This window comes from Mirounga angustirostris, unplaced genomic scaffold (assembly GCF_029215605.1).
Source record: "Mirounga angustirostris isolate CCGP_5_RB_7025 unplaced genomic scaffold, mMirAng1.0.hap1 SCAF_15, whole genome shotgun sequence".
Classification (NCBI taxonomy): domain Eukaryota; kingdom Metazoa; phylum Chordata; class Mammalia; order Carnivora; family Phocidae; genus Mirounga; species Mirounga angustirostris.
The window spans coordinates 64,116,368-64,136,247 of record NW_026991723.1 but is presented as its reverse complement, the minus strand read 5'-3'; the positions used below and the strand labels follow the sequence as shown (position 1 = coordinate 64,136,247).

The window sequence follows — 19,880 nt, the reverse complement described above, 5'->3', positions numbered from 1 at the left end:
TATTACCAGCTAGTGTAAATCCCATCGGTTAGTAGCTTCATTGTAAAGACAGACTTTTTGGCATGTCGACTCTTGTGAAATGACTCAGAAGATGGTAATTCCCCATTTCGGATCTCATGAGACATGCATCTGGTCCTTTAATCCTCTTCCTCCACTTTAAATTTATCTTCAAAAATCAGCCTATTGGACCATCAGACATGTTTATAAAAGGCAAATGCTTACTAAAATATAAAAGAGTGGCATAATAAATAACAAAGGGAGGAAAATTCTTTTTTTTTTCAAAGATTTTTAAAAATTTTATTTATTTTCAAGGGGCAGGCAGAGGGAGAAGCCGGCTCCGCACTGAGCCGGCAGCCCGATGTGGGGCTGGATCCCAGGACCCTGGGATCATGACCTGAGCCGAAGGCAGACGCTTAACCGACTGAACTACCTAGGTGCCCTGAGAAAAATTCTTGAAAAAAACAATTCCTTATTACAATGCTCTTCTGATCCTGCCCCTACTTTACAATGCCTTTCTTACTCGGTCCACACTTTGCAATGCTTACAAATAATAGCAAAGTGTCAGAGCTCAGAGGAGTTGCAGTGTGTAAGAGTTCATTTTTTGGAATGCAAATTTCCCTCCAATTTTCCTTTACAGCAGCAGGGTTTGTTTACTACCTTAACTCATTTCACAAAGTGGAAAGGGAGTTTGGAGTACGTGATTGAGGAAGGAGAAGCAAACATCATCAGCCTATCATCCTCCTCCCCGTGCAATAGAGTGCTCACTAACCATTAAGGGCCTCCTCTCTCTTGGATCCAAAACCGAAAATGAACATGATCCTTTTTCACACTGCCCTCATGGGATGAAAAACTTGTAAAGAAATCACTAATAGGACCACTCAATCACTATCCATCATTATGTGCACTATAATCACATGACATTTGAAGTTCAAAACAGTTTCTTTTTTTCTCAATTAAGAACTCTAGTGGAAACCCCTAGTAACATTTCACAAAACCTCAGGGTTCCTTAGAACCCCAGGTGTATAGGTACCAAGTCTTCTTTCACATGTGTGTTGTGTATGTGTGTATTTTAATTCTGGCTCTTCTTGTTTCTTGAATATAAGGGAATGATGGCACAGAGGCTTGATAAGTCTGAGGTCTGTTAGATTCACAGCCAACTTCTGGGAAGGCAATCTGTCAAACTTTGCCTTGGATCCTTACAAAATCCTCACAAAGGTACACCCATCACAAGATACAAGGTGTGAAAGACACTGACTTTATTTAGCCCATATTGCAAGGGTCGATGACTATGGGGTTACTGATCATCTGGTCCCTTCTTTGTCTTTGGTAGGGAAACCTGAGATAGCATTCACAAGCACACACCGTTGGCCTGACAAGTGGTCTTTCTCTCTCTCGTTTATTTGTTTCATGGTTCCTTTTTTGTGAAATCCATATCATTTTCTTGAGAGAACTGCTTCTTATAGGAATGTCACTCTCATCTAATCTCTGGCACACACTTTGGTGGAAATAGCAAAAATGTACACATAGAGTGAGAGTGACCATTATGGGGAATTTCTGACAAATCAGAGTGACTGGTGATCTCTGGGTCCCCATTCTAAATAGGCAAGGGGAAAACACCCCTGGCACATCTTGAATCAGGTATTCAGCCCTGATCCAATGCACAGTGGCCATAGGTTGAAGTCACATGGTTCAACATAGCTGCTGAGTCTCCATCCCTGGGCTTTAGGAGGCTTTTCTATCATTACAATTTGTATCAAGACTTTGTCAAAAAAAATGGCACATACCTATGTCAAAGTTTCATATAAGAAATTTCTTATAGAGCTAAACATTGGAAAGACCTCTCTTTTTCCTTTCCCTTGAGGACCTGGTAACTTTTTCTATGATAATAATTAGAACAATGGAACTGACCAAGTTACCTTTTCTCCTTTGGCTGTCACTAATTCGGTGCCAAACTTACAGCCCGCAAAAAGCTTTACTTTTCATGCTCTAGGTTTTCTTTGACCAATGCCCGATTTTGGTTCATACTTCCCCAATTCTATTTTATTCTTATTTTACTCTGCATCTGTTGTCGGTAAATAGGTTCAACTTTTTTTTGTTGAGTATGAGGTATGAAAGAAAGGAGAAAAGTGAGGAGAGAGAAAAGAAAGGAAAGGAGAAAGGATGTAAAGAAGGAGGAAATACCCCAAATTTTGCTCATTAATGGAGCAGAGTACGAAATAGCTGACCCAATGTCTTTTACAGTCTCTTTACCACAAACGACATTTTGACGTTTATCAGTCCATCAGAAAGGCATAAAAGCAGAGACAAGATCATGGAGGTTTATTTTCCCTTAAAAGGAATAAATAATGGGAACACACAAAAAAAAGCTGCAAGTTGGTCTTATTTAGAGGCTAAAACAAAAAATACACAACACCATAGTATATTTCTTGTTTATGTAACTCTACCCAGGTAGGTATGTGGCTTGAAAAGTAGCACTGATCCTTCCTATAATGGCTTTTCCATGCATTACCTCCTTAGATCCTAACAAACACCCTGTGAAGTAGGTCACACGGGTATTATCTCAACTGAGGAATTAAAGCTCAATTTACCCCAAACCATAAAATGAAGGTTTACTACAGTGTTATAATGGATAAGAGAGGGGGCTGTGGGTATCAGCCTTAGCTTGAATTTCCAGTTTTACTGTTAATTATTTATGAGGTTTTGAGCATGTCATTCAACCCGTTTCCTCATACGTAAAATGAGAATAATGAGTCCTCTTGCACGTCTTCTTTTCCCTCCTCTGAATGTTCTATATATTTTGCGTGAGGTCTCTAGAAGTAGAGCTTGGCCAGACCTAACGCAAGCCTTGTCTCAATCTTTCTCCTGGGATTTCGGTCTCCAGCTCCAAGTCTCCTCTCCCCCTCCAGGGCAGGGAATACCGCTTGGTCCCTTTGTGACTTGCCAATGTTCCAGCTGACAGCCACCCCAGCAAGCGCCCTCGTAGATGAGTCAGTGCACATCCAAGTGACAGGCCTGTCCCCGATGCAGTTGGTGACCCTAACGGCGTCTCTGAAGGATGAGAAGGGGAATGTGTTCCAGTCCAAAGCCTTCTACAAGGCGAACGAGGTTGGTGAGCTGGACCTAATGCAGGCTCCTGCATGTGGAGGCGACTATGTGGGGGTCCACCCGATGGGCCTCTTCTGGTCTCTGAAGCCCCAGAAGGGTTTCAGGAGGCTGCTTAAGAAGGATGTGATGAACAGCCCCTTTTGGGTCACTCTGAACCTGTATGACTCAGTTTGTTTCCAAGATTCCATCATAGGTGAGCCCATGGCCAGCCAGGTGGTCCAGCGCTGGTTCTCAGCCCCTGGGGTACAGCGTATTCAGATCCGAAAAGGTCGGGTGCGAGGAGCCCTTTTCCTGCCTCCAGGTGAGACTAATTGTTGGTGATAAAGGAAATGTTGTTGATGAATATGAAAACAAAAACAAATGGCATCACATTATTGGAGAACTAGTATTTCTCACAATAGTTTAAAACCAACATGCCATTGTGTGTGTGTGTGTGTGAAGGTGGAATTCAGTTTGTTCACCTTGTACTTACCCTCTTAGCCACTTGACCCTCTTTCCACTCTTTCTGATCCCATTCTCTTTTCTTTTTGTTGCTTTCAGGGGAAGGTCCTTTCCCAGGAGTCATTGATTTGTTTGGGGGCGGAGGGGGTCTGATTGAGTTTCGGGCCAGTCTTTTGGCTGCGCACGGATTTGCGGTGCTGGCCTTGGCCTACTTTGCCTACGAAGATCTGCCCAATTTACTGGAGGAGATCGACCTGGAATATTTTGAGGAAGCTGCTAACTTGCTACTAGCTCATCCCAAGGTAATTTAGAATACTTTTCATTCTACCTTGCAACATTATAGCAAAAAAAAAAAAATCAGAAATGGCTGTTTTGCCTATTTTACCAATCTGTTTAGACTTGGGCATAGCACAGTTTACCCTTAAAATGGGGATGATAATGTCGACCTTCTAGTATTGTTGGGTTGCCGATCAGCTTCCTGGCACAAAAGACAATAAATGGTGGATAGATTATGGTTATTTTCAGCGGGGAAAAAAAAAAAGCCAAGACTCCTTACGTTTGAAGTGCATGTGACTTATTCATCAGTGGCTCTTCTATTTTTATCAGCCACTGATCTCAAATGATGAATTCTCTGGCTTGACGTGGTTTTAAACTTCAATGATTGTCTCTGCATGGGGTAATGCTCCTGAGACTGAGAACATGCAGAAGTTCAGTTTTAGAGCTGGGCCACAGGATCAGAGCAGAATTATCAGCAGAATGGAGGTGGCTGCACCATCAGATTAGCTGAATTAGCGCTTCAGTTAGTATCAGATCTCGGGGCAGAACTAAGCCCCAAGTAAGTATCCAAGGCCCCAAGCTGGGAAAGGAATCTAGAAAGGAAGGATCATTTTAGTACTCTGTCAAGTATTGTTGTACCATTGAAAATGTGGTCCACTGTCCAGAGGCCTTGGTATGACCAGAGAGCTATTTGAATGCAGACTCTCAGGCTGCAGCCCGGTCAGCATTTTAACAAGATCCCCAGGTGATTTGGATGCACATTCACGTTTGAGAAGGACTGAACTAGTACATCTCTTAATCCAGCTTTTTTTCTAGGAATTAAATATTAGATGAATTATAATCTAGACCTCTTGAAGAGGTCTCGAAGTACTGATGTTTGTGTTAGTGACTAAAAACAGACACATAGGAGTAAATATCACATGGTCAGGTGTCTGGGTTGACATTCTGTTAAGCTGAAACATATAATTCTGGTTTTCCAGTTTGAAAATGTTCAAATATCAGCTATGTTTTATGGCTCAACCTGTCATGGTAAAACAATCATACCGGCCAACATTTATTAAACGACTCTGTTTGACTCTCTGCTAAATACTCTAAAAGCACTCGTATTTAACACTCACAGTTACCTTGTGATGTGAGTACTGTGGACATCCTCATTTTTCAGATGAGAAGGCACACTCAGATTAAGTCACGTGTCAGAACTAGACAGCCCTTGTGGCAATGTCTTTGCTACAGACCATTAGGTTATCCTGACTCTGTGACTTGGATCATTCTCTCTCTGGAGAGCCTTGACTCTTCTCTAGGAGGCATGAGGCCCTGTCTCCTATCAGAGTATTATTAGTATCTTCATCTTCAGTGTTATGCTATCATCGGCATCAAATATATGTGTGAATTTTCTAAGCATATTTGGCTCTCTTTTAAAGGATTGTTTGGAAGGAATTAAATCCCAGATAAAATTTTCAAGTTAAAAAAAAATTTTTTTTTCATTTCAAATGCCCCTATTTGTGACATTATCTGAGGAGGAAGTACAATTGGCAAAATTCAATTTAGATTTGGTATCATCAGAAGAGAGTCAATTCCTACCTCGGCCCCTTGATACTTTTATAACCTTAATTTAAGCAAGACTCGTAGACTTCCTGAATCTCTGGGTTCTTATTGGAAGGACAAGCTGAGACAATTTATGTGTAAAGCACTTAGCTGAGGACCCAGCATACAGTAAACTCTTGATAAATTCACCTTGTCATCCTTGCCCATCTGTTTTTCCCCTCTCTCCCTTCCCTGCATCCTCAACCAGTCCCAAAGTGCTTTAGGGTCTGTTCCCCAATCTTTCTCAATACGTCACACCCTCTTCACGCTCCCTGCCACTGTTTTAGTTTGCTCCCTCATCACTGCCCCTTTGTGGTATAGCCATTGTGTAGTTTCCCCTCTCCAGTGATGATAGTCTCCTCCCTCGCTCCCAAGTCCGTTCTTCTTATGGATGGTTCTCAAACGTAGAAGCACACGGGATTTCCTGGGGGATATGTGCTAGTATGAGTTTCTTGGGCCCACTCAGACCTATTGAAGTAGAAACTTGAAAACTGGATCTCAGAAACTCTAATTAAAAAAAAAACAACTTTTTTTTTTAGGTGATCTGATGACAGGTGCTGGGCATACAACTGTAAGCAAAGTAAACATATCAGGCTGCTATGTATTTGCTTCTCTCTGTCCAAAATGCCCTTCCTTTCCCTACTCATCTTCCAAACTTCTTCCTTCCCTCTGCTCCCTCAGCCTTCCACAGAATTAAGGACCCCTTCCTACGACCTACTACTTTTCCTATTAGACGGGGCGCTGGAATTCAATTGTTTCTAAAATCCGAGTCTTTTATCTTTACCCTCCCAATGCTTCCATGATTAGCTCTTGGATTAATGGATGTGCAAAACCTGTGCAGCCATAAACTGCTATTTAAACATGAATAACACCTACATAGTATTCAAAAGAACCCGGGAAACCTCTTTTCCTAGCTGGAAAGAAGAATTTGATTCCTAAGTTTACCTGCTTCTACAGGTGATGTTGAATGTTGCTGGTGCATTTAAACTCTTTTTGCTTTTATGGAACTCTGCCTTTGATGAAGAGTTTTTATTTCTATTGTTTCACTAAATCCTTCTAACGATCCTGCAGGGTAGGGAGTATTATCACTCCCATAAGACAATAAGGCTTCCAGAAGGCAAGGAGGCAATGCTTTCAGTCACAGAAGCTGGTAAACCCCAGCGCTAGGACTCCCATCCCATATTGTCTGACCGTTTCCATGACACTAGCTTGCTGGCCTGCAGGGCAGCTCCTTCGAGTGTGGCATCTGATGGGTTCCCTTTATTTTGTGCTGCAGGTCCAAATGCCAGGAATCGGAGTGATCTCTGTGAGCAAAGGTGCAGAGATCGGACTGGCCATGGCCTGCTTCCTGAAGCAGGTGGTAGCCACCATCTGCATCAATGGGCCCAATGCCATCTATGAATTTCCGCTCAGGTACAAAGATCTGGTTATAACACCCATCCCCTCGTTTATGGAGCGCATGCAGTATGACATCTCAGGGTCTATGCGACTCCGTCACTACAGGGGGGATCCCCGGGATGAACTGAATCAGCAGAGCGTGCTTCCTATTGAGAAGGCCCAGGGTCCAATCCTCTTCGTGGTGGGAGAGAATGATGAATGCTTGAATAGCAAGGAGCATGCTGAGCAGGCCCTGCACCAGCTCTGGAGCCACGGGAGAAACAATGGAAGGATGCTGGCGTACCCTGGGGCGGGCCATCTCATAGAGCCGCCCTATACACCACTGTGTTATGCCTCCCCAAACAAGAACTCTTTTTGTTCCCTGCTCTGGGGAGGGGACCGCATTGCCCACGCTGCAGCCCAGGAGCACTCCTGGGGAGAGATGCTGAAATTCTTCAGGCAACACCTTATTCAAACCAGTAGGAAACTCTGAGCCAGGGCTCAGTGTGATGATGGAGTGGGGAGACATAAAAAATGAGAATAAGGCAAGGAGATGATGGGAAGAGGGGGTTCTTCTGACTTCTCTAGATTCACTGTTATCTTGAATCAGTTGGAAGGAGATAGGGCAAAAATCAAGGGCCAAGGGCACAGGTTCAATATCTGACAAATTTGTATGTGATTTGAATTTTTTGTAAACTGAGTCTTAGTTTATATGCACCAGGGTACATTGCTATCTCAAAATTGTGATACCCTCGCAAATTGAATAATCTTTTGTTTCCCAGGTAGGGATCCCTTGGACCCAGGTATTTCCAATCTAGATGAATTCTCTGGAACTTCCAAGTTACTTGTGGAAAAACAAGTAACTTCTGTTTAAAATTGAGTTTCTGACATTTGATATGAAAAGTTCTAAGGCCACCAACAAATGTAACGCTCATTACAGATTTCCGATAGATGCTTTATTTTTTTCTCAGAATAGTGATGTTTCTTTTTATCCCTAAAATATATTTCTTTTTATAATTTAATCAGGAATGGGGGCGCCTGGGTGGCTCAGTTGGTTAAGCGACTGCCTTCGGCTCAGGTCATGATCCTGGAGTCCCTGGATCGAGTCCCGCATCGGGCTTCCTGCTCGGCGGGGAGTCTGCTTCGTCCTCAGACCCCATCCCCTCTCAGGTGTTCTCTCTCTCTCATTCTCTCTCTCTCAAATAATATAAATAAATAAAATCTTAAAAAGAAAAAAGATTTAAAAATATATATATATAATTTAATCAGGAATGGGATTGAATTTAATCACATGCCTTTATAGCATTTATTGAAATTAGTTATTGAAGTTAGTTAATATAGTTAAAGCAATTACAACAGTCCAGGTATGCAGCGATCAGTGTATCAGAATTGGCCATAATTATTTTCATAATGCTTTTTTTGTTTTTGTTTTTGTTTTTTTGTTTTTTGGGGTTTTTTTGGTTCTTTTGTGTGTTTTTTTTTTGTTGTTGTTGTTCATAATGCTTTCTTCCTTCAATCTGTTAATGTGGTGAATTACATTCATTAATGGACTCATGTTGCTTTTGCATCTAATTTTACTAGATGATTTATTCATACTGACTAATATGGGTTTTAAAATTTCTTTTGGAGCCAACCTGGTCATTCCTATTTTCTCAGAATTTCACCCATATTTTCTAGAACAGTTTTTTCACTTATAATTTTGCACATATCCCCTATTATGTATTTGCATGCTTTCTCTTTTTTCCTCTCAGTCTGACTTACCAAATATTTTTCTATTTTTATTGATCTTTTCCAAGAACAGTTTTTGGTTTGTTTTTTTGGTCAAGTCTTTTCCTCCTGATTCCTTGATTTCTGTTGTTTTAAAATAAATTCATTCCTTCTTCCATTTTTGGGTTTATTTTTCTGGCAGTGTTCTCATTTTGTTAATTTCTAGATAGTTTCCGATTTACTCCCCCACACTTTGAATCCAAGAGTAACTTTACCAAAGCACAAGGTATCAGACTATAGATACTTACTGATCATAAGGGGAAGGCGTGAGGAATTTTGCAGTGGAGGATGAGATTGTTACCACCTGAACCCACTGATCAAACTTAGCATCTCTTAAAATAGTCATTTTTACTTAATGTGCTTCTTGATGAGATGTAATGTGGAGTGCCTAGCACTACTTAGATTACTTCTAACGACGCGATTAAACTTGCACCTTGTCAAACTTTTAGATCAAACTTCTTATTGATACAGTGGCTAGAGACCAGTTAAACAATACTATACAGAGACAGACAAATCCAGGTTGTAGGTCATTCTATAACTTGGTCTCACCATAAGTTAATTAGCAACTGACCTGTTTTTTTCAGAAGCTGGTTGCATGAAAAAATTTGGGATTTTTTTTCTTTGTGGGATTCTGCTCCCCACCCCCCCGCTTTTTTTGAGTTGGAGTGAGCTGTGGGACTATCAAACATTAAGAGACTTAAGAGACATATCAACCAAATGCTATTTGTGGGCTTCGTTTGAACAAAATAACTGTAAAAAGGTATTTTGGGGACAATTAGAAAAATCTGAATATGGAATGGATACTAAATGATACTGTGAAATTGTTATTATCTTGTTAGGTGTTATAATGGTATTGTGGTTATGTAAAAAGTCACTTTTAGATAAAGATGCATACTGATATATTTAAAGGTGGAGGGTTGAGATATCTGGGAATTGTTTTAAAATACTGCAGGAATATGGCAAAATGTGAATAATTATTACTTCTAGATTATGGCTATAGTGAAGTTTGTTATAATATTTTTTTATGTGTGGCTTTAATTTTTCATATAAAAAGCTAAAAAAATAAAAGATACAATCAATATATTTACCTTTCTTCTCCCAAAGGCAAGAACTTTAGCATATACTAAATCTTTTTCTCCATGGCAGCCCCATTAATTTCAGATTACTGTTTGGTTTCACAATAAATACATATTTAACATAACTATGCTTTAATGTGTCTTTCCTGCTTTTACAGCCTGTCTTTTAAATTCTTGGCTTTATCTTCCACTTGGCCATTTCCTAAAGGATAAACTCAAGTAATTATCTTAAAAGATTCCTATTCACCTGAATCTTAGCAAATTTAAAAATGTCTCTATTTTGTTCACTTTGCAATAATGAATTTTATACTTGTAGAATTTGATGTTAACAGACTTTGATCTTTTTATTTTGGCATCCATTGTTGTCAGTGAGAAGTCTGAGTCTTCTTTGTGGGATTTTTTTTCTCCTTTAGTTCAGATTTTCCCAATTCTATTTTATTTTTCTTTTACTCTGTATCTGCAAGCTTTTTACAATTTTCTCTTTGTTCTTAGTGTTCTGAAAATTCTTCAAGAAATGAGTAGGGGTGGGTTTATCATTACTATGTTAATTAATTTTGCTTTGTCCTGTATGGGCCATTCCAAACTCAAGACGGCTATTTTCAGCTTTATTTATTTTTTTAAAGATTTCATTTATTTATTTGACAGAGAGAGATCATGAGCAGGGAGGAAAGGTAGAAGGAGAAGCAGGCTCCCCACTGAGCAGGGAGCCCTATGTGGAACTCAATCCCAGGACCCTGGGATCATGACCTGAGCTGAAGGCAGAAGCTTAACCAACTGAGCCACCCAGGTGCCCTGTTTTAGATATTTGCTTCTATTAATTTTATGATCACTTTAACCTTTACATTTTTTCTACTCTCACCTTCTGGAACTCCACTCCAGAGAATTTTGGAGTTTCTGAATGTACCCTCCATGAATATTAAATTTCTTTCATACTTTTTTTGTACCTCTCCCTGCCATCCCCAGCTCCCTGTATTCTTGGAGAACTTCACAGTTGAATTTTCACCTAATTTGTGTTTCAGCTGTGTCCAATTTGCTGTTTAGCTCATCTCTTGGGTATTACTTTGTTGATCATTATTTTTAATTTTCCCTTAAAGCCTGTTCTCATTTTTCCTCTCAGCTTTATTGAGATATGATTGACAAATAACACTGTATAAATTTTAAGGTGTACAACTTGATGATTTGATATACATATATATTATGAAATTATTACACGATTAGGTTAGTTAACACATCCATCACCTCGCATAGTTATCAATCTGTGTGTGTGTGTGTCTGTGTGGTGAGAGCATCTATTCTCTTAGCAAATTTCAGGTATATAGTACAATGTTAGTAACTATAGTCACCATGTTGTACATATCCTGTTCTCATTTTACAGATAGATCATTAGATCATCCTTTCTTATTCCTGCTTTCACCTGTGGCCTTCATGAACACACCCACATTCTGTGCAGGTTACTGTCATTGTATTTAAAAAGCAGTATAAGCCATTGGGATTAAGAAAACCCACTTATCCCAGCACCACATGGATATTACTTTTTAGGGATCTGATTTCAGCAAAATGAAACCTATCTTCTTTATGGTCTTCTATCAAGGCTTTCTAGGATCTCAGCTTCCATCTCCATTATTTAGTTTCCCCCTGTTATTTGGTTAGAAAAATCTGACTAAAAGTGGTTTACACAATGGGCTAATTATTGTCTCTTATATAAAGAAATCCAAAGGAAGGATGGCTTTGGTTTACTCACCAGTTCAGCAATGTCATGATGAACTGAATTCCTTCTATCTTTCTGCTCTGCCATCCTTAACAGGTTAACATATTCTCTTAGGCTAGCCCCCCTGTTCTAAGATGTTCTAAGATGTTGTTCTAAGATGTTGACCACCAGCCCTGGTATCTCATGAAGAAGATCTCTTAGATTTCCCCATGTCTCAGTGGCCAAAACTGGGTCACATGTGTATGCCTAAAGCAATCGCAAGCAAGGGAAGGGAGATCACCACAACAGCTTAGACAATCGAGACTTAATGTTATGGGCCCAGCATCGCTGAAGAACATGTCCACTTGGCAGATGGTGAACAAAAATGAAATTCATTATTGGCAAGGGCTACTGAGTTGCCAATCAGCACAGTTTGCCCCACGTGTGTTTCCTATTCCCTCTACTGTTTTCATAACAAATGAAAATTGTGAGTGGGGGGAGGGGCGTTTCTGGTTCCCCACGCATTCCAAATGTTTTCTTGAACGTGTGGACCAAGATTACTCTTGAATTGACCTGTCCAGGCATTTTGATTCTCTGAGCTATGCTCTCCTTCCTTGTGTCCTTTGGCACACTGCAGCTGTCCCTCTGGTTTAAATAAATACGTAGGATACAACGTATCTTCCTATTTATGTGTAATTAGGAGTCCCAATACTTTCACTCTATAATATTCCCTTTCTAGGGTGGTTAGACAGTCTACCTCAAAGGCAAAGATTTATGTGCCTTTGAATATGTATAATTTGCAATACAGGATCTGGCAGTGCCTCAATCTCTGGATTTCTTTATTCCTAAGGCTTGCCACTCTTTATTACACCATGACTGAACATTCTTGTCTCATCCTTTTTATGTGCTCTTCACAGATTACTGTTGCTTCTGGTAGAAAGTTATATTGGTTTCAAAACTCTGTGGCATGTACTCTTGGTAGCCTAAAATTCCTCCCTTCTAATAGTACCCAAATGTGTCCTTGTGCTTCAGTGATTCTAGACTTAGTCCAGCCCCCATAGGTGAGTGCTAAGTGGTATAGACCAATCATGGTGGTTTTTTTCCTTCATCTAGTAAGTAGTGTAGACACCAACATGAGACATAATTCTTGTCAATAGGATGTCAGAGACATCTGAAGAAAACGAAGATTGTCTGAAAGAGACATTCTGGGAATTTGTGGGAAGTCTTTCTCATCTTAAAAAAGCAAAGAAATGCAGGGCACCTGGGTGGCTCAGTCGTTAAGTGCCTGCCTTCGGCTCAGGTCATAATCCCTGGGTGCTGGGATCGAGCTCCACATCAGGCTCCCTGCTTGGCGGGAAGCCTGCTTCTCCCTCTCCCACTCCCCCTGCTTGTGTTCCCTCTCTCACTGTGTCTCTCTCTGTCAAATAAATAAAATCTTAAAAAAAAAAAAAAAGCAAAGAAAGGCGACTCTCCCTTTGGATGTTGTTTTATCTTAATGCTGACGATACACTGAGGCCAGTCTGAGGACAAAACCAACACACAAGGTCTGAGCCAAATGAGTTGCAGAGAAATGGAACCGAGGCTCTAATTATGTTGTTTTCATGGATGCTCAACCTTTGGATTTCTTTTTATTGGATTAAATAAATTTCCTTATTTGTTGAAGCCATTTACATTGGGAATTCTGTTCTTTGCTACTGAACACTATCATGATCACAGGCACTTCCCTCATCACAGCAGCCCACCCTCTTTTGGATTTGGCCTGAGGCAGTGTAGAAGGACAAATTGCACAACCTAATTTTTTTTTTTTAAAGATTTTATTTATTTTATTTGACAGAGAGAATGAGAGAGAGAGCACATGAGAGGGGGGAGGGTCAGAGGGAGAAGCAGACTCCCTGCCGAGCAGGGAGCCCGATGCGGGACTCGATCCCGGGACTCCAGGATCATGACCTGAGCCGAAGGCAGTCGCTTAACCAACTGAGCCACCCAGGCGCCCCGCACAACCTAATTCTTTAAAAGAAAGGTGGGCAAGATGAATGGATAAAGAAGATGTGGTATATAGGGGCGCCTGGGTGGCTCAGTTGTTAAGCGTCTGCCTCCGGCTCAGGTCATGATCCCAGGGTCGTGGGATCGAGCCCCGCATCGGGCTCCCTGCTCTGTGGGAAGCCTGCTTCTCCCTCTCCCACTCAGCCTGCTTGTGTGTTCTCTCTCTGTCAAATACATAAATAAAATCTTAAAAAAAAAAAAACCTTAAAAAAAAAAAGAAGATGTGGTATATATATACAATGGAATATTATGCAGCCATCAAAAGGAATGAAATCTTGCCATTTGCAACAACATGGATGGAACTGGAGGGTATTATGCTGAGCAAAATAAGTCAATCAGAGAAAGACATGTGTCATATGACCTCACTGATATGAGGAATTCTTAATCTCAGGAAACAAACTGAGGGTTGCTGGAGTGGTGGGGGGTGGGAGGGATGGGGTGCCTGGGTGATAGACATTGGGGAGGGTATGTACTATGGTGAGCACTGTGAATTGTGTAAGACTGTTGAATCTCAGACCTGTACCTCTGAAACAAATAATACATTATATGTTAAAAAAAAAAGAAGAAGAAGAAGAAGATAGCAGGAGGGGAAGAATGAAGGGGGGGAAATTGGAAGGGGAGAAGAACCATGAGAGAGTATGGACTCTGAGAAACAAACTGAGTGTTTTAGAGGGGAGGGGTGGGGGGATGGGTTAGCCTGGTGATGGGTATTAAGGAGGGCACGTTCTGCATGGAGCACTGGGTGTTATACACAAACAATGAGTCATGGAATCCTACATCAAAAACTAATGATGTAATGTATGGTGATTAACATAACAATAAAAAAGTGAAAAAAATTAATATCCATCTGGAATTTCATGAGACATTTCTTAGACTTTTAAAGTTTCATAAACTCACATAATATGCATTACCTGAGGACCATGTATTGTTGCTAGAAGTGATTGTATTATATTTCATTTGTGGTGATGGGATAGTGGAAAGAAGAAACCTCCTGTAGTAAGTAGAGTCACCTCCTGAGTGGAAATGGGCTGAAAGTAAGCCACCTATTTTGCAGAAACACAGACACAAAAATGCTTATTGAATGTTTACTGTGTAGAAATGATGCTAAAAACTTTTCATGAGTCATTTAATTGAATCCTCACAATCTTTATGGCATACTTTCCCCATTAATGCCTTCACTTTAATCGTAGAAAACTATGAGGCTGGGAGTTTGACTTACATTGTGATTCAGCTAGTTACCAGATAAGATTCTGGGTTTGATTTTTAACAGTCTCAGCCCTATGGCTACAGAAGATGAGGATCTTCTTCAGAGAGCACATAGAAGCTTTCAGATCATTTATGGGGCACATACATTGGGAATTTAAATCCCTAAGTTCAACATTTTCCTCCTACTTTGTCCAGTGACATCAGGAACAGCTAGCCACTCTTGTTATATTCATTAGTTTACCAAAAGTGTTCAGAAGTATCATATACAATGCCGCTCAGTCCCTTGCTTCTTATTAGTGGGTTGATTACGAGTATTCCATAGTGATATTTTGCATATCCCTATTGCCAGATTATGCCATGGACTATTAGTGTTCTCTTTACTACTTGAAATAGAGTCATTAGCATCTTTGAATCTAATCAGAATAAAGAGCCAATTCCAGAAACCCCAAAACCCAAGCAGAAAACTCATCCTTAAAATTATGTTTCTTTAGAATGTTCTCAGGACCAAAATCTGTATTAGAGAAACAGAACCAACATAATGCATATAAAGAAATTTATTATGAGGAATTGGCTCATGCAATTATGGAGGCTGAGAAGGCCTAGGATCTGCAATCAGCAAACTGGAAACTCAAGAGAGCTGATGGTGTAATTCTAACCTGAGTCTGAAAGGCTTGAGCACCACGAGAGCCAATAATAGTGTAAGTTCTAGTCTGAAAGCTAACAGGCTTGAGATCCAAGAAGAACTGATGTTTCAATATGAATCTAAAGGCAGGCAAAGACCAATGTCTTAGTTCACAAAGTCAGGTGAGAGGAGTTCCCTCTCACTTGAGGGAAGATTACCCTTTTGGTTCCATTCAGCTTTCAGTTGATTTGATGAGGGCCACCCACCCTAGGGCGGGCAATCTTCTTAGTCTACTGATTCAAATGTTCATGTCATCCAAAAACTCCCTCATAGACATATCCAGAATAATGTTTGACCAAATGTCTGGGCACCCGGTAGTTCAGTCAAGTTGGCACATAAAATTAACTATCACAGCATAGGTAGTCTCTAAATTATTTCCATCTTGTAGATGAGTATACTAAGCCTTGGAGAGGTTAACTTATCTCAAGTCACACAAGTAGAGATGACTTTACAATACAGATGAATTTACAGTCTTCCTTCAAAACTCATGTAGCTATTATTGACAACTAGACTTGACACCTGACAACAGTAGCTATGCAAGTTGCTGTAGCTAGGGATGAAATAATTCAATCCTTTCTTACCTGTTATATTATAGCTTGCACTATAATTGAGGTCAGATGTGGTAAGCGTCCTTATAATTCTTCAGTTTGATTAGCTCAACACACAGTAGTAAAGATAGACTTTCTCCTGGTCCAGAGACACAGGGCCCAAAATATTTTAATTGAGATTACATACAGCAAAGAAGAGCAGACCAAGCAGAGGTGTGTTCTGGCCTCAGTAAGAAAGGTTCAGTGAATGTTGTCCAGCATTGCCCTGAATGAGAAAAACTGGGACAAAGAAGAAAGCGCACTAATAGAAAAAAAATCTAGTTCAGTCAACTATAGAAAAAAATCATCTTGGCCATGAGAGTAGGGCTATGTGCAAAGTAAGCACATCTCTTTTTTTAAAGAGACTGTCTTTAAGGAAAAGAGCTTCACATTCACCTCATTCTTCACCCTGCGCGAAGGTTTACTTGGTTTCATGGGAAGGCTCTATATTGTAACCTTTTATGGATGCTGACACACACAGGATACCAAAATGCACAAGCCCGGCTGAGGACAGAGGCACCAGCCTCGAATGGTATAAATGTTGCTTTCCCAGGCAGAGGTAATTTCTAATTTTAGAATTGTGTGTGCAGTTAACTGGGCTCCACAGGGGTCAATGGGCTGGAGAGTAGAGTATCAATATGTCAATTGATCCCGGGATATCCATGAATGTGTTAACTGATCCTGGGACATCTGGATCAAGAACTAGAATGCAAGCCAGGGGCTTGGTGCTCACTACACAGTTCTCATGGTAGTCAGTACAGAGGATGACAATAAATGACACACTAGATCTGGTACACATCTTGAATTGGGCAGGGCAGGCGTAGCATAACAGCCTTACTGCAACCCTACTCCTTAAAACAAACTAGGGCAATCTGGTATTTCACATGTTCGCCTCCAAGATATTTAGTACCCTTGAGAGTGTAGCTGCATAAAATAAGGAAAGCAAGGCAATATATTGAAACAAAAAGGCTCCTCCTGGCTCTTCTGCTCTTTAAATCATCCCATTTTATGCACTCCCTCTCTTTCGGAGTGTGGTATCATGCCTGTTTGCATTCTCTGATTCAGAAGAGCAGCATACAGCCCTTCTATCACAGCTTGACAGGGAGATCTTTAGAATTTGCCAGAAGAGGCAGCCGCACATTCATGAGTGCCTTTCCTCATCCTTATCATTCCTTTATCTAAATATACTTATCATTCAACTATCTGCAGGCTCCATTCAAATTCTCTTTATTTCCAAATGAGTCATTGTCTCCTTGAGCCAAATTAGGAGGATGTTTGGAATCCATCTGTTTGGCAAACTAGTTATTTGCTCTGTGAAGTTGTTCAGGTCCACAGGCTTCCTTAGCCTTTCTTTTGTTCTTTCCCTCTTCCCTTTCACAGGGGGTCAGACTTCACAGGCTCCTCTGGGCTTTCCTTAAAAAGAGGAAAAGCTCATTACAGGATTCATTCTGAGGCTAGAGTGACCACCCATCCTATTTAGACAGAGGGCTTTGTCTTTGGTAGAAGGCCCACGTGGAGAGGTCCCTAACCCTAAGAAATAAATCTCAAGGGGCAGACTTGAAAGATCAACTTGAGGTCTGTGAAGTGACTTGGGGCTAACTAGGGGCAATACTAAGGTTGCCATAGCATAATGGAAGGAATCAGACTAGCTCAGTGGACCCAGGGATGCTAGCCCAAAGATGCCTCTTATTTCCAAGCGTCACAGTGTGGTGTCCTCTGAGCTTGACTCAGTCATGTACACATACCCCCCAAGCCCAAGACTAGGAAACTAGAGTCTGTGGCTAGAGCTCTTGTAACACCTGAGAGGTCCTTCCAGATGGAAACCAGAAAGGAAAGTAGAAGGATAACACTCACTCAGAAGTCAACTTGACTTATGTTCTTGGAAATACCATCTGGTAGTCACACGTTTAAATGGCCTCTCACTGTGATGAGAAACGGGTAATGTAAAATCAATAAAGCCTGCCAGCATTTTTCAGAATGTCTTACCATGAACAAGAAAATAAAACGAAGTCCTCACTGCTGTTACTAAAAAAAAAAATCCTAAAATCTGTTTAGAAAATGAATCACTCAGAAATTGGGGAACATTATGCTTAGGTAGCTTATACAAAGTGGAGAGCTCCAAGCCTGCAAATTATTCCTTCTAATGAGCAGAATGCATCTTTCTCATTATGTGCTTTTCTTACAGACACAATCCCCTGAGCCATCCAAGCAAGTAGATCAGGTTGAAAAACCTTTGAAAAGACGCAGCCTTGGTTCAAAGGCATCTTCTATGATGGCATCAGGAAGACCGGGATTCTAATACCACTGCTGAAAGATCGCCGCCTTGGGGTCGTCCCAGCTTCCCTGGGCTGCCTCCCAAGAACAACCAGATTATGTCCGTGAAGACATGTGGCATGGCCTCTGGGATGAACAGAGCTTTCAGTACTCTTTCCTTCCTTGCCTGCCTACCCAACTTCGTCAGCCAGACAGCACTGAGAAGATGTATGCAAAGGTGTGTGCATGGAAACGTAAATAACTTTAGGTCAGAATGAGATGAGAGATCAGGCAAAGTTTTATTTAGCAGAGGTAAGTTTTGTTCCTAAAAATGACTAACTTTTTATTGACAACTCAATATGGGCAGGCTGAAAACCAAGGTAGCTTGTTAGGCATCTAGACTGTGTTTCCAAGTGTCCTAACAATTTCAAGAATTTTTAAATTTTGCCTACACACACCCACACACCCCCTCCTCACACTCACTCACTCACTCACTCACTCACATACTCCCCCTTGAAAAGACCTACCAGTCATGCCTCTAGAAGGACTTATCTCAGCAGGCATGGAACTAAAAAGTATAAACATTTATTGAGTTCACTTCATTGTGACTCTTCAAATACCTTTGCCCAGTGGATGAAGTGTAAAACAAACGACATGAGCCAGAATACATTTTGTGATAATTTTTTTTTCTTCTCTTTAGAAAAAAAAATATGTACAAAAAAAAGCTAAGATGAGCCAACATGGAAGGTGTCAAGAAAACATTCTGATAGGTACAGACAAGGGAGCTCCTTCTCTCAAAGGAGTTACACGTTAGTTATTACCATGCTAGAAACATGAGATGCAGTTAAAATTCTAGAATAATTAAAAGCCACAAAGTCAAGCTGTTGCTCTGGGGCTCTAGATTGGAGATGCCCTGGGGCTCTAGGTTGGAGATGCTCTAGTTTGGAGATACCCTTTCCGTAAAATAATACTGTGCAAAGTGTAAAATATTCATTTTCATATAAAGTCCATACAATATAATATATAAAACTGTTGAGTTGACAGGGGAGACTGGTACAGATTGCTTTTTGGAAAGAAGTCTGCAGTGTCATCTGCCAGCCCAAGGACATGATTCCAGAAAGACCTTGAGTTTCTGAGATGGGAGAAGCCATTATCGAAGAGAGAACCATATAGCCCCAACACCCTTCAAATCCAAGAGTCTCTGCCACTTGTTTATGTAAGTAAGTGACTTCATTAATAGATTAACTTAGAATACAAAACAGGTTAAGAGACAAGGACACAAAGTTCTTTTTGAAAGGAATATTTCTTCCTGCACAATTGATTTTGAGATTTACCATTAACCAACATTGCCCTCCCTGCAACTCAAAAGTTAACTTTCATTAAAATTCAAAAGTTCTGGAGGAGGCAGCAAGTATGGTCATAAAGGGTTAAAGTGAATTGTTATATTCATTTTATTTCTGTGCCTATAAAACTGAGAAAAGAAGGTTTGTGTACAAATATCACAAAACAACATCAATCATTGAATCAATGTGGTTTTTCAGTGCACACTGGAACAAGAAGAAAATTTTATTGATTTAAAATTCTGGCATAAATATATTAAAGCTGACCAAAAAAAAAAAAAAAAAAAAAAATCAGGGCAAGCTACATCACTTCCTCATACAAAAAATGTACAAAACATTAGCCTCTAACTAGATAAACATAATACTTGTCTTCACAGTTTGACATCAAGTAACTGTGTGTCTTGAAGTATCGAATTGGAGGGTGATAAAAAAACAGCTTGTGACACCTCAGTTGTC

The 19,880-nt window shown here is 40.4% G+C and overlaps 1 protein-coding gene across 1 annotated transcript; it reads left to right on the top strand.

Moving 5' to 3' along the window:
• The first annotated feature begins 1,992 nt into the window (after positions 1–1,992).
• Positions 1,993–7,276, top strand: LOC123849398 (acyl-coenzyme A amino acid N-acyltransferase 2). The gene is made up of 3 exons (XM_045881993.1): positions 1,993–3,406; positions 3,646–3,848; positions 6,683–7,276. The coding sequence occupies exons 1-3, from the start codon at positions 2,944–2,946 to the stop codon at positions 7,274–7,276; spliced, it is 1,260 nt and encodes a 419-aa protein (XP_045737949.1). The 5' UTR covers positions 1,993–2,943.
• The last annotated feature ends 12,604 nt before the right edge of the window (positions 7,277–19,880 follow it).

Excerpts from the sequence above, each read along its gene's own strand:
- LOC123849398 (XM_045881993.1), top strand. The coding sequence starts at position 2,944 with ATGTTCCAGCTGACAGCCACCCCAGCAAGCGCCCTCGTAGATGAGTCA. Across the intron at positions 3,407-3,645 it reads AGCCCTTTTCCTGCCTCCAG|GGGAAGGTCCTTTCCCAGGA; the intron begins GTGAGACTAATT and ends TGTTGCTTTCAG. Across the intron at positions 3,849-6,682 it reads TGCTACTAGCTCATCCCAAG|GTCCAAATGCCAGGAATCGG; the intron begins GTAATTTAGAAT and ends TTTGTGCTGCAG.